The sequence below is a fragment of the Megalobrama amblycephala genome, linkage group LG7 (genome assembly GCF_018812025.1).
Source record: "Megalobrama amblycephala isolate DHTTF-2021 linkage group LG7, ASM1881202v1, whole genome shotgun sequence".
Classification (NCBI taxonomy): Eukaryota; Metazoa; Chordata; class Actinopteri; order Cypriniformes; family Xenocyprididae; genus Megalobrama; species Megalobrama amblycephala.
Genome location: NC_063050.1, coordinates 35,992,379 through 36,009,845, shown reverse-complemented (window position 1 = coordinate 36,009,845; position 17,467 = coordinate 35,992,379). Strand labels below are relative to the sequence as shown.

At 35.3% G+C, this 17,467-nt stretch overlaps 1 protein-coding gene across 7 annotated transcripts; it reads left to right on the top strand.

Annotated features, from left to right (window-relative positions):
- The first annotated feature begins 2,354 nt into the window (after window positions 1-2,354).
- map9 (microtubule-associated protein 9) lies at window positions 2,355-15,635 on the top strand. Of its 7 annotated transcripts, XM_048197235.1 has the most exons (14): window positions 2,355-2,403; window positions 4,083-4,170; window positions 4,331-4,442; window positions 4,533-5,153; window positions 5,935-6,119; window positions 8,413-8,509; window positions 8,674-8,729; window positions 8,951-9,021; window positions 12,158-12,311; window positions 12,386-12,475; window positions 12,911-13,072; window positions 14,132-14,280; window positions 14,499-14,634; window positions 15,061-15,635. In XM_048197235.1, the coding sequence occupies exons 2-14, from the start codon at window positions 4,096-4,098 to the stop codon at window positions 15,178-15,180; spliced, it is 2,028 nt and encodes a 675-aa protein (XP_048053192.1). In that variant the 5' UTR covers window positions 2,355-2,403; window positions 4,083-4,095; the 3' UTR covers window positions 15,181-15,635. The 7 variants fall into 7 exon arrangements, with proteins under 7 accessions (XP_048053192.1, XP_048053194.1, XP_048053195.1 ...); XM_048197237.1 differs by lacking the exon at window positions 2,355-2,403 and having other exon boundaries at window positions 3,901-4,170; window positions 4,536-5,153; XM_048197238.1 differs by lacking the exon at window positions 2,355-2,403 and having other exon boundaries at window positions 3,901-4,170; window positions 12,917-13,072.
- Window positions 15,636-17,467: the final 1,832 nt, after the last annotated feature.

Sequence of the window (17,467 nt, the reverse complement as noted above, 5' to 3'; positions counted from 1 at the left end):
GCAAGATTGATGGAAGATTCTGGGTTCAAATCAAAAGTTAAGCTGAATCAACAGCATTTGTAGCAAAATGTTGAGTATACCACGAAAAATCATTTTGAATCCTTGGTGGTTTACGGTGAGGTACTTAATGCTTTTATAAAAGCACTTAATTCTTTTAAAAATGCTGTAGTTGTTCTCATCATTTTATAATTGTTTTGGAGTTTATGGTGTAAAATATATAGCCTGTAACTTTTCAGGTCAGTATTAATATCAGCATGATCTAGTCTATAGTTGTCCTGGCCATATGAAATGTAAGAAGAGTTGAAAGAATGTTCCAATGTTCCACTGAGAATGTTCCAAATTAATAATGTTAATGGTGTATTAATATAAGTCATTATGAAGTATTACCAACACATACAGTTTATGGAAGTGATATAAACAGTTCCTGTCAAACACAGCTGATGGGAGTAGTGTGATTAATATCTCAGACAATTCCTTGGCAAAAAAGCTAGAAGGATAAAAAAGGAAAAGAAAAAAGATTGTGATGGAGAAATAGATGCACTGGTGTCATACAAAGGTCAGAATCTTTATGTATATCTTTTTATAAGACATTTGTGGTGCTTGCAAGTTGTTGAAGATACAAGACTGAATCACATTACTTCTTTTGTGTGACAAATTTTGTGTGTTTACTAATATGACTGACATTAATCACACACACGCACACACACACCGCTGGCTGGTCCCCACAATGTAGGTGATCTCAGGTTTATATTAACATAAATATTAACATATTAACATAAACATAAACATAATATAAACAAGTACACACACACACACACACACACATATATATAGACTATATATATATATATATGCGGATGTCTTTTCCCAGGACAGAACATTTTACGATGACTACCTCCCTCTGGTGGGTATATATGGTATTATATTTTCAGAAATATATATTCGGCAATTGGTCCTGCCATGACAAAGGGGCAACCAGCCAGACGCAATAGCATGCAATTTCACAGACAAAATAAATAAATAAATAAATAAAAAATGCTTTGGAAATATTTGTGTAAATATGGAATTTATATACTTGTGAATTTATACATGGACTATGCACCTATTACAAAAGGTGCAAACAGGCTACTGATGCTCAAGAAGGCAACAGACAACATTAAGCGCCAAGAGGATGTAAAATTTTGAACAGGATGACGTGTAAAATGTTCTTATTTTGACCATATATGGTCAAAATAAGACAAGTCTGTCTTGCCTTTGTACTCCTCACCTGGTTGCCGCCACACACGCTTGACACCATCTGAACCAAAAAGTTTATCTTGGTCTCATCAGACCACAGAACATGGTTCCTTAGTCTGCTTGTCTTCAGCAAACTGTTTGCGGGCTTTCTTGTGCATCATCTTTAGAAGAGGCTTCTTTCTGGGATGACAGCCATGCAGACCAATTTGATGCAGTGTGCGGCGTATGGTCTGAGAACTGACAGACTGACAGGCTGACCCCCCCACCCCTTCAACCTCTGCAGCATTGCTGGCAGCACTCATACATCTATTCCCCAAACACAACCTCTGGATATGTCGCTGAGCATGTGCACTCAACTTCTTTGGTTGACCATGGCGAGGCCTGTTCTGAGTGGAACCTGTCCTGTTAAACGGCTGTATGGTCTTGGCCACCGTGCTGTAGCTCCGTTTCAGGGTCTTGGCAATCTTCTTATAGCCTACGCCCTCTTTATGTAGAGCAATATTTTTTTTTTTTTTAGAACTTCAGAGAGTTCTTTGCCGATAACACCAAATTTAACACACCTGCTTCCCATTCACACCTGAGACCTTGTAACACTAACGAGTCACATGACACCGGGGAGAGAAAATGGTTAATTGTGCCCAATTTGGACATTTTCACTTAGGGGTGTACTTACTTTTGTGGCCAGCTTGGGCCATTCAATGTAAATAATGGGTTTAGACATTAATGGCTGTGTGTTGAGTTATTTTGAGGGGACAGCAAATTTACACTGTTATACAAGCTGTACACTCAGGGGCGTAGTTTGTGGGGGGGTCACCCCCCCAATATTCAAATGCTTCAGTTACAACCCCCCCAATATTTCAACATGAAAATCAAAGTAGATCAAATGAAAAATATGTAGAATTCATTTATTTTGTAACAATAATTTTGTTTCTATTCAAATATGAGTTTGTCATAATAAACTAGACAAAAATATTCTCCCCCTCCATTGAACCGATTGGTAACGCCCAACCAATGCGCGTCGCTCTTTCACCAGAACAACGCGAGTAGTGCTGTACTGTTTGAATGAGAGAGCGCGGGTAGCTCCAAAAATGAAGAGAACCGCTGCCCAGCCAACTATATTAAACCGCTGGTCCATTAAAAAAGAATAAAGCATGTACTGAGAAGGAGGTATGAGAATGTTGTGTAATACACTCATATTTTAGCTAGCTAATCCATTGCAATGTAGCCATAACTATCAGTGTAACTGTAACCAGTTACCAAAACAGCCGTGTGTTTTGTTAGTTCATTTTTCAATACTGTCTGTAATGATCAATGACAAAAGTATTCACATCGGTGTTTCTTTTCTTCCTAAATTAATCTGACTTTTGAACGAATTGGCTGAATGAACGATTTAAGTGACTCACTCAATAAAACATCGAATCGCTGCCGCCTACTGGCGGTTTCAATATTTAACATCATTTCTTTCTTTTTAGAATCACTCAGTTATGTTAGAATTTGATGAACGATTATACATACATTTCATAAAGTTATGAAGGATAGATAGATAGATAGATAGATAGATAGATAGATAGATAGATAGATAGATAGATAGATAGATAGATAGATAATCAAATAACGCTACACATAAAACAGATTATTTTTTAATTAAAAAAAAAAAACAGGCAGCATACGTTCAACCCCCCCAATGTTGAAACCAAATCTACGCCCTTGTGTACACTCACTACTTTACATTGTAGCAGAGTGTCATTTCTTTAGTATTGTCACATAAAAAGATATAATAAAATATTTACAAAAATGTGAGGGGTGTACTCACTTCTGTGAGATCTGTGTGTATATTTTGTCCTTCAGATGCTGTATAAGAATTGTACATGTTCAAGACAATAACAATTCACTTTTTAATTCACTTTAACACAAATGTAGCCATATGAATTTCCAAATATTTCTGAAAATGAATATTTAAAAACATGGGAATAGTTTGTGCTGAAATTGTGTGTGCTGCCTGTTTTCCTATATAGCCATGGGTTTTCACAGATATAAACTCTGTGTGATCCAAAGGTTTTAGATAAGGCACTGTCTTCAACTGAAGCTGCTCAGTTTTGTATGGAAACACATTTCCGCCACATAAGAAAAATAAATCACGCTTTGGTAAATGTTAATTAGGCTATGATATAAAAATTCAAAATTCTGACATAAAAATTCAAAATTCTGACATACTAATTCATAATTATTACAAAGTCATAATTATAGGATTTAAAAAAGAATTTATTACATAAAGTCAAATAATAACATAAATCTAAGTTATATTTATGAGATTGAAAGGTCTTTTTGACTTTTGTCATAATTTTGATTGTCATTTCAACTTTTTGTGTCATACTTATTTTCTGAGTCAGAATCATAGTCAGAATGTTTCATTTTTATGTTATGATGTTAGCATGATTTTTTTCTTCTCATGTGACTTAAATGGCCTTCCATAGGTTTGCACTCCAAAAACCGAGGCAAGTTAATTCAAATTGGATGAACTGGTAAAGCTTGGGGCATTCAATGTAAAAAAAAAAAGGTTTGCCATAGTTTTTTTTAAGGTTTGCCATAGTATTTGCTACAGGAAGCAACGTCACCACACGCCCTCGTTTAAGTTAAGCCTTCGTCGTAGTAGGTTTCGTAAATTCTCATACGGTAGTTGCTTTGGTAACTCGCGTAAACAAATGGCGTCCATGATGAGCTGAGCAACGCTTGCTACCTCTCATTTGTTTTGAAGCTACGGAAGGTTTTGTTTGAACGGTTGATTGTTAAATGCTATATCTAAAATGAGCATGTTTGTTTATTAACAAATGATTGCATTTAAACAGTCTGTTCGATAAGATGGATGACGAGCCTTTTTCTACAACGCTTGCTTACACGAAAAGCCCTAAAACATCCAGAAGAACAACTTTTCAGGTATAAGCGTTTAATCATTAGTGTGCTTTTAAGTGAAATCTTTATTTAGATTGTCAGTGAGCTGCCTAGTTTCGAAACGAATTACGTTCGTAACCGCATAAACGCTCTCTAATGTAGGGCAGTATGATGTCTATGACACGTGCATGTTGTTGAATTTCAGGATGAGCTAAAGAAAGCTGTGTCTACTAGAGCCAATAAGCATAGTTACTCTGATGACTTTGACGATGATGATGATGAAGAAGATGGTAAAATTGATGATGATGATGATGATGGTAGGTACAATGTCATGCTTATCTAAAACATCTTAATTCAGTTTCAGTTTTAATGTTGTTCTTTGCCTTGAAATACTTGAATTGTTTCAGAAGACATGCTGAACAAACTTCTTAAAAGACAAAAACAGAAAAAGGAGAGATTTAAAGCTGGGAGGACAAAAGGCAAAATCAATGATTTCAAGCTTTCAGATGATGAAGAAGAAAATGTCAAACCCAAAAAAGTATCTTTCATGAAAACCAAAAGAACCAGCTCACCTGTGCGTTTGGAAGAGCTAAACTCCATGGGGAGTGCAGATGACCAGCATATTTCTTCCCATTACATCCAATCCAAGAATACTTCTCAAAGTCCAAGCAATTCTTACACTCCAGAGAAAAATCAACTGTCAGATTCCCCTTTTTCCTCTCCGTCTGACAAGTTTCAACCAGAATCCACTTTACCCCAGAAGGATGAACAGTCAAAATCAGTAATGAGGTTGAGGAACCAAACAGAGTCTGTGGTGAGGAAGAGCCTTTCAGAAACGCCACTGCCACTAAACTCTGAGAATAGCCAATGGGAATCTTCTGTCCCCCTTACATCAGAAGGCTCACAGTGGGATAGTCCAGTACCATTGCCCTCAGAAAAAGATCAGGACAACCAAAGGATTGGTGAAGATGGTGACATACCCATTCCTCAACCCAGGGAGAGAAGTGTTAAACCAAAACTCTCTACAGGTCAGGGCTACAGTCTTTGCATGTGTGCTGTTGTTTAAGATCTGTGGTATTTTGCAAAACCAATTATCCCTACTGTATATTATAATGCTGGTTTGGTGCTCAATTATTAATAATGGTTCTTATTACTTTTTGATGAATGGAAAGGATGAATAGAAAGTTCAAAATAACAGCACTTATTTGAATTAGAAATCTTGGTAACACTTCAGTATTGGGAACTATTTTAATTTTTAACTAGTTGCATAATAGCTTGCATATTGACTGTTTATTAATACTTATGTAGCACATATTAATGTCTTATTCTACATTACCATATTCTACATCCCTTAATCCTACCCAATACTTGAACTTAACCACTACAACAACTACCTTACTAACGTTATAAGCAGTAAATTACGAGTTTATTGAGGAAATAGTCATAGTTAATAGTGAATATGTGTTCCCCATACTATAGTGTTACAGAAATCTTTGTAACATTATAAATGTCTTCTTTACTGTCACTTTTAAACAGTTTAATGCGTCCTTGCTGAATAAATGTAATAAGAAATGTTTCATGCGCACCAAATCAGCATATTATGATTTCGTATGATAAGGATCATGTTACACTACAGACTGGAGTAATGGGTGCTGAAAATTCAGCTTTGCTGTTACAGGGATAAATTACATTTTAAAAGATATTCAAATATAGCTATATTCAAAAATAGCTATTTTAAATTGTAATGATATTTCACAATATTAATGTTTTTACTGTATTTTCATCAAATCAATTTTTGTCTTGCTCAAGACATGTCCCCCAGACCCAAGCCCAGACTGAGGACAGCAAATATGTGTGACACTGGTCAGTTAGAAGAGGAAACGCAAGCAGAAACTCCTGCCTTCAGCAGAACAGCCACATCCTCCATGTCTATACCCTTTTCCAACAGATCCTCTTCTGAGAAGAGTCAAACCTCTACAAATGAAAGTTTTCAGGTAAAAAGTTTAAATGATAAAAGTTTAAATAAACTAGGGTGACCATATTTTGATTACTGAAAACCAGGACACTCGGCCCAGCAATGAGATACTCAAATGATACTCGAAATTTACTCAAAGATGCCTTATAATTTCAATACATTTAAAGTAGACCTATGCCTCCTCTGTATGGATAGAAAATTGTTATATTACAAAATACTGTAAGCTATAACCAAAGACACAAATTCAGATAGGCTTCTCAGAGGTTACTCAACATGTTTTATTATGACAAGTTTCAAAAATAATGCATGAAATAATGTCTTTTCTGTATTAGAAAAAATAATAAATTAAATAAAATACCTCTGCTATATTAGCAATCCAAATTTAACAAAAATAGCTCTCACAAACTTACAAAAACTAACAAAAAATATCTAATCTTTAGTTTTCTTCTTCATCCTCGTTTTCCTCTTCATCCTGTTTTTCTTCCTCATCCTCCTTGTTTGTCCATCTATATTTTGCTGTAGAGTTGATCTTTCGCAGCAGTTTTTTGTTACTTAACTTAGCATGAAAGTTATAAAGAAATTTATATAGGCCTGTCAGCTGTTACATTGCAAGGTACAAAGGAAGAGCACAACGAGCTGAACTCATTGTAGACGATAGCTGAAGGTTGCTCTGCTGTTACACAAAGTATCTGTTATTAAGTTACAGACGACTGCACAAATCTTGCATACAAATGAAAACATATAAACTGTTACCTAGAAGTAAACAACTGTAGTTTAGGCATAAGTCAGCCGCGACGCTGAGAATATAGTTACCTTTATGGAATAATCCACTGATGTCTTGAGATACAATCTGAACTAATATTCTCAGTTGCACGTGCATTATTAATATATGAATATTAACTCATTAATATTCATGTATGCTCCGCCTTTGGAAACCGAAAATCTCGTAACACCGGTAAATTTTATGGTCCAGTGAAAAACAATGAAAACCAGGACATTTTCATCACTTTATAAAAAACAACCAGGACGGCCAGGATGTGAAAACAGGACATGTCCTGGGAAAACAGGACGTTTGGTCACCCTAACTAAAACCCCTGCTTAGAGATGTTAAATTTTTGAATGAGTGGAGCCATATGTAGAGAACCATGTGTAAAAACAAGCAAATGTTTTTGACAGATCCTTGTTTTGTTTTTTAACCCCACTAATGCGTTAAAAAACGGTATACACGTTTTGCATCCTAGGGTCTGTTTGGACCCGGTGGAACGTAAGCTTATAAAACAGTCAAAGTTTATGTTGTCAAATGTTTTTCAGCTAAAACCATATTGTATCTAATCAGTAACTTCTCATTAATGAGTGAATACACAAAAATTTTAAAGTTTTGAATGTTACTATGTTTTTACCATGCTATTTCTTAATTTACCCCCTTTTTATTCATTAAAAAAGTTGAGAAATTCTTTGAAATTTCAAATTTTTTCAACGAACTATACAGCAAAAACCGGTGTGATGCAAGAAAAGATATATTTTTATCAATATTTATGATACTTTTTATTTGAAAATGTCATTTAAATTTATAAAAACATATAATATGAGAATTACTTTTGACCTTTGAATTACCTTTTATTTAATGAAATTTATCTCATGACTGCTCAAAACAGTCTAAATTTATGAAACTTGCATGTTGATATTGACATTGATATTACTCTGAAATGTTTTCAAACAAAATATATTCATTTTATTTGCATAAACTATTACTTTCATATGAAAAAATTATAAACAGCATCAATAGGTGGCAGAATGTGGACTTTTTCTTTTCCAAACCCTCTTTCCTTTTTCAAATTTAGGCTACTTGGTCTATGAACTTTTGCTCTACAAACACATTAAAACATCAATTTGTTTGTCATTTCATTTTAATTTCATAATTATTGTGTGTGCATGCGCAAGCATGTTTATAAACAAAAAATTTAGATAAATCTAACTAATAGATGTAAAAAAGAAATGATTAAAAAAATAATAATAATAACAAAAGAAACTCAGAAAGCCACAGTTCAGTTTCGGATCAAAATGGACCAAAAAACAAATGCAAAAGATGTAAAAAAATAAATAAATAGTTTTAATGGTTATATTTCTTACATTTTTTGTTTAAAAAAAAAATCTGAAAAAATAAATAAATGGTGTGTATTTGACAGTCTTAACACACTTACAAAATGTCATCGTCATACTAAAAAAAAAAAAATAATAATTGTGTACCTCTTCCCAGTCCGGTCAAGATGGACCAGAATGCAATAGAAGGGTTAACACTATTTTTACTGCAGGGTCCAGATGAACACCAGGCCATGTCAGAAAAGTCCAAAACACAGTCTTTTTCAACAGAAGAGCAAGTGTCTGAGGCTCCAGCTACTGCAGACAGTGGTATGTGTGGGAATGAATTTAGACTGTTTTAATGTTCAGACTTTCACTGTTGTAATGATATTATATTTTGGTATTGTTAATCTGTGACCTTACATCTAATATTTTAAAGTAAATTATAGTGAAGTATTATTAATAATTAAATAAATATGTAATTTTCATTCTAGTTGCCTTAGAAGAGAGCAAAGAGAGGAACCACTCAACATCATTTGAAGAAAAGCATGTAAGTCCGATTAAGAGGGAAATAGATCTTGTTCTTATCGATTACTCTGAAAGGTTGCTCTCTGAAAATGGCATCTCTCTCAGCAGTGTAATAAGAAACAGCTTTTTTTATGTTACTAAAGAATGCAGTACCCAACATATTAAGGTCAATTAAATGCCTTGTCAAAATTTAAATGCTAATGTAATTCTTAATTAAATCTGTCTTCTCACTTTTCCAATCAGGAGAGATTCCAGGATGACCTTGACCACACGTCAACCACACAAAGCCGAATGTCTAGAAAATCCACAGAAAGGTTAGTGGATTTCTTTAATACTTCATGCTGACACAGGCAGTGATGGGCATGTGGTAGACTACTGAAAAAAGGAGGCAAAGTCTCTTCTTTTTTAAAAGTGTAAATTCATGTTCTATTTGATGTTAACACCGCATCTGGAGCACCATTTCACAGCACACTTAATAAGGATAGTTGACAAAAAACTACTGCAATATTTATACACTGCTCAAAAAAATTAAAGGAACACTTTGAAAACACATCAGATCTCAATAGGGAAAAATATCATGCTGGATATCTATACTGATATGGACAGGGTCATGTGTTAGGAACGAAAGGATGGCACATCGTTTGATGGAAATAAAAATGATCAACCTACAGAGGACTGAATTCAAAGACACCCCGAAAATCAAAGTGAAAAAATGATGCAGCAGGCTAGTCCATTTTGCTGAAATTTCATTGCAGCAACTCAAAACGTTACTCAGTAGTTTGTATGGTCCCCACGTGCTTGTATGCATGCCTGACAACTTCGAGGCATGCTCCTAATAAGACGACAGATGGTGTCCTGGGGTATTTCCTCACAGATCTGGACCAGGGCATCACTGAGCTCCTGGACAGTCTGAGGTGCAACCTGGCGGCATCAGATGGACCGAAACATAATGTCCCAGAGGGGTTCTATTGGATTTAGGTCAGGTGAGTGTGGGGGCCATTAAATGGTATCAATTCTTTCATCCTCCAGGAACTGCCTGCATACTCTCACCACATGAGGCCAGACATTGTTGTGCACCAGGAGGAACCCAGGACCCGCTGCACCAGGGTAGGGTCTGACAATGGGTCCAGGGATTTCATCCCGATACCTAATGGCAGTCAGGATGCCATTGTCTAGCCTGTAGAGGTCTGTGCATCCCTCCATGGATTTGCCTCTCCAGACCATCACTGACCCACCACCAAACTGGTCATGCTAAATGGTGTAACAGGCAGCAAAATGTTCTCCACAGCTTCTCCAGACCCTTGCACGTCGGTCACATGTGCTCTGGGTGAACCTGCTCTGATCTGAAAAGCACAGGGCGCCAGTGGTGGACCTGCCAATTCTGGTGTTCAATGGCAAATGCCAATCGAGCTCCACGGTGCTGGGCAGTGAGCACAGGGCCCACTAGAGGAAGTCGGGCCCTCAGGCCACCCTCATGAAGTCTGATTCTGATCGTTTGGTCAGAGACAATCACACCAGTGGCCTGCTGGAGGTCATTTTGTAGGGCTCTGGCAGTGCTCATCCTGTTCCTCCTTGTACAAAGGAGCAGATACCGGTCCTGCTGATGGGTTAAGAACCTTCTACGGCCCTGTCCAGCTCTCCTAGAGTAACTGCCTGTCTCTTGGAATCTCCTCCATGCTCTTGAGACTGTGCTGGGAGACACAGCAAACCTTCTCACAATGGCACATATTGATGTGCCATCCTGGAGGAGTTGGACTGCCTGTGCAACCTCTGTAGGGTCCAGGTAACGCCTCATGCTACCAGTAGTGACACTGACCCTAGCCAAATGCAAAACTAGTGAAAAACAGTTAGATGAGTAGGGAAAAAAATGTCAGTGGCCTCCACCTGTAAAACCATTCCTGTTTTGGGGGTCGTCTCATTGTTGCCCATCTAGTGCACCTGTTGTTAATTTCATTAACACCAAAGCAGCTGAAACTGATTAACAACCCCCTCTGCTACTTAACTGACCAGAACAATATCCCAGGTGTTTAATTGACTTAATTCTATTCTCTGATTAAAAAGTGTTCCTTTATTTTATTTTATTTTATTTATTTATTTATTTATTTATTTTTTTATCAGTGTTCTATAATTTACATTAACATACTTTAATGATACCAAGTAGGGGTGTAACGGTACACGTATTTGTACCGAACCGTTTCGGTACAGGGCTTTCGGTACGGTGCACGTGTGTACCGAAGCATTACATTGCAACCAATATTCACCACCAATAACCGCAATAAGCTCTGCGTTTTGTTACTTTCGATAAGAAACAAAGTGTCATCCTTCAAATTCTGTCCACGAAATCATGAAGTTTAAACAGAAAATGCCATTTTGACGTGCTTTGATGTGGGGTGACAGATCACTGTACAGGCGCCTCAGTTCAACCGGCAGCGCGAGCGCGGAGCGCAAGTGAATGTGTTCATCTCTTCCTCCTTAATACTAGTTACAGAATAAACATGAAAGAACATCTGAAGGTATGTTGCAAGATTCAGTACAACTTACTGAAACGGTCATATCTCATGTAATCGCTCATTCAGTGTTTCAACGGTGGAAAGACATCAATGAAAGCTTCCGTATTCAACAATATGTCATGATGCATTTACCTCAGAAAAGCCATTCAGTGTTCACAGCTTGTTAGTTCGCTAGAGAAATGAACTCTTTCGCTTAATATATGCACTGTATTAGCCAATATATTCATTATTTTACTTAACCTTTTAGTGATATCCTGATTAGGCTATTTAATGTATGTTTAAATAAATCTGATGTTAAAATAACAGCCACTGTGTAGAAATGATTATATTTCAACAACGAATTGGAGTAAAAACATTTAGAAGTTAATGCAAAAACTGCCTTAGGTGCAGCTTACAGGTTTGCATACAATTTGTTATCTGAGTGTTGATTATTTTATCTAAAAATAAAAAGCAATTGAATTTAGGCTAATAGTTTGGGCTTCTTTCAAGTTAGGGCTCCCTACATAGTTTATAGCATTAGCAGAGATCATTTTTTTTTTTATCCTTAAGAAACTTTTAGTTTTAATTTAATTTAATATATTTAAAGACAAAAACACAATTTGTTCAGTAAACCTCTGTTTAATAATAAAAAAAAGAAAACTGTACCGAACCGTGACTTCAAAACCGAGGTACGTACCGAACCGTGAGTTTTGTGTACCGTTACACCCCTAATACCAAGTCACGTGGAAGTCTCACCAAGTTTCTATACACTTCTGCTAATTTTTTTTTTATGCAAATTTTTTCCACCTTGCTCCCTTTTATTCATATCTGTCATTATATATACATATATATACACACACATATGTTAATGAGGAAAAATTGCACCTTAAGAGTGCTATAAAGTGTTATTTAAATGCACCAAACATTGAAAACTCATAGAAGAATATCTTTTGGATGTTAGACCTTCAAGCTCCCGGTCATGCAGTTCCAGAAAGTCCAAAAGCTCATATATAGCAGAGTCCAAATACCTTGGAACATTGAAGATTTTGGATCAGAGGACACAGACCCAACATGTTCCAGAAGCAGCAGATTCACTAAGAGCTGCTGTGTACCAGGTTATAATCACTTACTAAAAACATGATTTTTTTTTTTTTTAAAAACCTTTTAATGCATCTAAAATGGCTAACAGGAATGGCTAAAAAAGAAAGAAGACACTTTAAAAATAGCAAGAAGGGCAAAAAAGCAGGAAGACAAATTGAAAGAGGAGAAAATGCAAGAGGTAATTAACATAAACCAACGCTGCATCTGAAATCGAATACTTCCCTACTATATATGTGAAAAACAGTACGCCGAAAGAGTAGTATTACTTAAGCCGAGATTTTGGAATGTGTATTCGATAGACACTTTACTATCCCACAGAAGAGAATTTATGAAAGTAAGTGAAGCGACTCAGCTGACGCTGGTAGGTCACATGACTGTAACAACATGGCGGATTTTGTACATCTGAATTTCATTTATTCTACCCATATTATAGAGGATACTTTTTTTAACCATTACAAAGTAAGTTTAAATTCAAATGTAGTACCTAGTTAGACAGTATGCGACTTCAGATACACCGCAAAGATTTAATACACATTTCTTCTGCAATAAATTAATTGAATTCTTTGGTCAACACAGTCCTGTTGTGATTTATTTATTGTCATTTCTCTTCGAGGAAAAGCTTGCTAAAATTGCAGATGCAAAGGCCTCTTATGATGCCTGGAAAGAGAAAAAAGCTGAAATCATCAGAAAGAAAGTCAAAGAAAATCAGGAGGCAATCAACCAACAACAAATGGAAATGGATAAAAAACAAGAAAAAAAGGAAACCGCAAAACAGGTCAGTATTTTTCATTAATAATTATAAAAAAAGTGGTTTATTAGAAATATTGTAAACCTTTTCCTGTATTAAAAAGATGTAAGGGATTTGTTCTGGACATTTGTTTGTAATTTATCCAGTACACGTGAGGTGCGCATGACAGAAAAACTATATTTTCAAACAGCCACTTTATGGTTTTAAAAAAAGGATAAATAAAATGACTCTTTGTTTTCACATCAATAATAAGAATTTCTAGAAAGAAAAAAATATGTCTGAAAAATACACTCCACATAAAGTCCAAGGTGGCACTGATCTGCCCCAACTGACGGTTGTTCAACCCAGTCAAAGTTGTTAGAATATACTAATGGTTTGAGAATTTTGTCACACGCAAAATAATCATAGCTCAAATACATGAAATGCACCATATTTCTCTTGTATAGTTTACTGTATGTGTGTGAATGTGGTTTGCTGTAGTGGCCAAACTGCACAGAACCTTGTGAGCCCTTTGCTAAAAGTCTTGAGAAAGGGACCCTTGTGAAGGTATTCAGTTACTCAGTTTCATTTGGAGTGTCCCTTCAAGTAACATTCCCTTGCCACCATGCCTGTCAAGGACATCATAACAGTGCCTTTGGCTTCAAGGCATTTTAGATCCAGCATTTTGGCCCCTTTCAGAACTGTCAAGTCCTTGTCATGTCTTATTTTATTTATTAATTTTTTTCTGATGTCTGGACTGTCTGCAGGAGTTTCGGGTCTGCAGGCTTTACTCTTGAAAGTTGACATGTCTTGCCGTGTGACGTAGTGTACTTATCTTAGACTAAATTAATTGTTTTATAAATGCTTGCAGCTTTTGTGATGTCATATTAATTGGGAGACTGTGGAATATTTGTACTTTTAAAAAGCCATTTGCCACAGTACATGACTAAAAATGATGCTGATTAAATAAAGGTGATTAAAAAATTAAAAGAGAGAGAAATAATACCCAGCAGAATCTATAATATACTGATAGATACAATATATACTACTAAATGCAGATTTAGAACAATCATTCACATAAATATATCACAATCTAATTTACAAAAGCAGGTTTTTGAGAAGTGGAAAGAGGATCATGACAGTATCCTTAAAGACAGGATAAAGGAAAAGAAGAAGATTGAGAGAAAAGAGAAACTACAGCAGGTCAGAGAGAAAGAGGAAAGAAAGAAGGACTGCACCTCTGCTTTCACTGAATGGTAAGAAAGACACAATATATTAATGGTAAGAAAGATACATATATTACCCTAATTTATTCCTTTTATTTTGTTAAATAGCTCACATTTGAAGTTACTCAAGCAATTATGTATTGATTAAGATGTAAATGTGCTCTTTGTGAAGCCTCAGGTTACAGATCGACCTTAATGACTGTGCCGTTTTGCAGAACATGACTTTCAGTTAATTACTTGTTACATAGGAGTTACCGAAAGAAGGATGTCATTGAAGAGAAGGTAAGGGCAAAACGCGAGGAGGAGAAAATAAAGGAAGTGGAGGAGAAATATGAAAAGGAGGAAAAGGAAAAAATGGCCTTGGAGATGTATGACAAATGGCTGGTATGTTACAGTAAATTTATTTACAAATAATTTCCCAATCACACGTATCATTTTGCACTGTAAAAACAGTTTTGTAGAAAATACATTTCCATGGCATTGCTGTTTATTATTTGTTAAAAAGTTGCTCTTCTTAAACTCTTCTTCATTGTCATTTACCATAATTTTTTTTTTGTCATTATGGTAAACGATATTTGTGTGAAAAGGGCATCAGTCATATTTCTACAAAGTGGAGTTTAGTGCATGGCGTCTTCGTTTGTCACGCCATGCACTATATAAACACATTTAAACAGATGCTTTGAGACTGAGACATACATGTTGTAATCTGTATTGAAAATACATAAATTTTTAATTAGAAAACTGTAAACAAAAGCTTTTCACTGTTTCGATTGACGTAGAATTTAAATGGTCCTGGTCCTTTTATTACAGAGAAGAAAAGAGTTTCAACAAAAAAGAGAGAGAAATGAAAAGAGGATACAGGCTATTCTTCAGGATGAGCCCCCTCCACCCTGGAGCCCACCTAATAAAACCATCCCATTTGGAAAATGAGCTTTATTTCATTTTATTTTTAACCCCCTATTTTTTTTTTTTTTTTTTTTGACATTTTATATAATTATTTCAGGAATAATTGAAACAAATTAATCATAATGTAATGCAGTAACACTACATTACATTTTCATCATGATGTCTTTAAATTAGAAAAGCAATTTTTGAGATATTTGTCTAAATATACATTTGATCATAAACATGGCAAGATAAGAGCGATAAATACGAGATACATAGAGATAAATATGTGCTGTTTATATATAATGGCGTTATAGGTTGATCAAAGCCTTATCCTTATTTACAAGAAATGTGTTTTTTAAAATTATGTCTTCAATTTATGTTCTTTTATGGATTTTTTTTTACTTGACAAAAACCATTCACAGTTTGGATCTTTTCATTGTTTGTGATGATAAACTTTATTGTATTATTTATCTTATAAAACATATCTTGAAATTGTACATCTGTGCCTTGTATTACTTCTCTTAAACTCCAGTTATTCAGCCTTCTGAGCCTAAGTTGCAGGCACTGTACAGTCAAACCAAAAATTATTCAGACATTTTTTATATTTTTGATATATTTTTACTACTGGGTGCTAGGGCTGGGCGATATATCGCATTCGATTGTCACGCGCATTTCATCAGTAAAGCCAGTTCCCTGATTACCGCTAAATCGCCATTACCTGCTTTCAAATGGAGCGGCATTTAATAGACAGAGCCGTAGTTCACTGACAAGCTACGCAATATCGCGTTCATATCGCAAATGAATCGCCTTCGATAATGAACGCGATATTGCGTGGCTTGTCAGTGATCTACGGCTCTGTGTATTAAATACCGCTCCATTTGAAAGCAGGTGATGGCGATTTAGCGGTAATCAGGGAACCGGCTTTACTGACGAAATGCGCGTGACAATCGCATGCGATATATCGCCCAGCCCTACTGGGTGCAGGACACTATAGTTCATTTATGTAAGTGAGGATAGCAAAATACAGTAAACTGTGATATATTATACACAAAAATTCTTCACACAGTGGACTACCAGTAAAATACTCGGACACTTTGACCTGACCATGTTTTGCTTAAGTGTTATAAGTGTTATCTGACTGATGCAATTAGGAGATCCAAGGTCAGATGATTAAATTAATTTTATTTCTTAATAAAATATAATCAGAAAATAAACAATAGACATATTGATTTTGAATGGTAAAGATGTAAATTCAATAAATGAAAATTATCATAACAATAATACAAACTGTTATCAATCTCTGAAATATTGAAGAAAAGTGTTAGTAATAATCTTCATCAAATTTTAGCAAAATCTTAATAAATCCAAATATAATGTTACTCAAAGTTTAAGTATGAATCTTTAAGTCTGAGTGAAATGCTCTCGCCTAATGAAGAATAAAGTTTAAATGAAGAAAAAAGTGTGTATGTGTGCAGCAAAACATACTAGTCAGCAATGTAACCTTAAAAGGCCTTTCATGAGAGAATACAGTGTACACTGGGCCATAAAAATCATAAAAACATAAAACAATAAATGATTACAATATTACTAATTAAATGATATGGGCAAGAAAAACATCTTCATTTTCAATCTTCACTCAAAAATATATTATTTCTATAAAAATATAATTAAGATGTTAAAACATTATATATAAACACATTAATCTTCTCTTCACCCACATCACTGACATAATTAAGATTAATGTTTTCTGACACAGTTTAACTCTGAGATCTTGTCATCTTTTATTACCATTTTTTTAAACTAGTGAATAAACTGTATTAATGAATGATATGTTCAAGGTGTCTGAATAAATTTTAGTTTGACTCTATACTTTGACTACCTCTGAAGAGATCACTTCAGCAAAGTCTGTCATCTTCATAAATGGTGCATTAACGTTTCAACAAAGCATGAGTTTTCCTAAGAACAAACCATCTGCACATTTTGCCCCACCCATCAATGTCCTGCTCTAGAAAGTATAGTATAATAACCTTTATTTACCCCCGTGTTGCTTATGGCGTCAAAGACCTTAACACTAAAGCAATTTGGCATCCACAGTTAAATAAGGAAGGTGAGTACTAGGACCTTTCACTGATAGGGTCGATCGTTACAAGCTTCTGTGCCTGGAATCCTTTGCGGTATAGTGTCTTTGATGTTAGTTTATTGTGGCATATGGGCAAATCAGCAATGAATGACTAAGAGATGGCACTAATGGTAAAGCACATGCCTAAGCTTTGAGGCTAAAAGCCATCTGCTTGAAATAAAATCCCTAATGCAATGATGTATGTAGATA

What these genes read in the sequence shown, in the direction of transcription:
- map9 (XM_048197235.1), top strand. Translation starts at nt 4,096, where the DNA reads ATGGATGACGAGCCTTTTTCTACAACGCTTGCTTACACGAAAAGCCCT. An exon ending in TAAGAGCTGCTGTGTACCAG is followed by an intron (nt 12,312 to 12,385) that starts GTTATAATCACT and finishes AATGGCTAACAG; the next exon opens with GAATGGCTAAAAAAGAAAGA. An exon ending in AGATGTATGACAAATGGCTG is followed by an intron (nt 14,635 to 15,060) that starts GTATGTTACAGT and finishes CTTTTATTACAG; the next exon opens with AGAAGAAAAGAGTTTCAACA.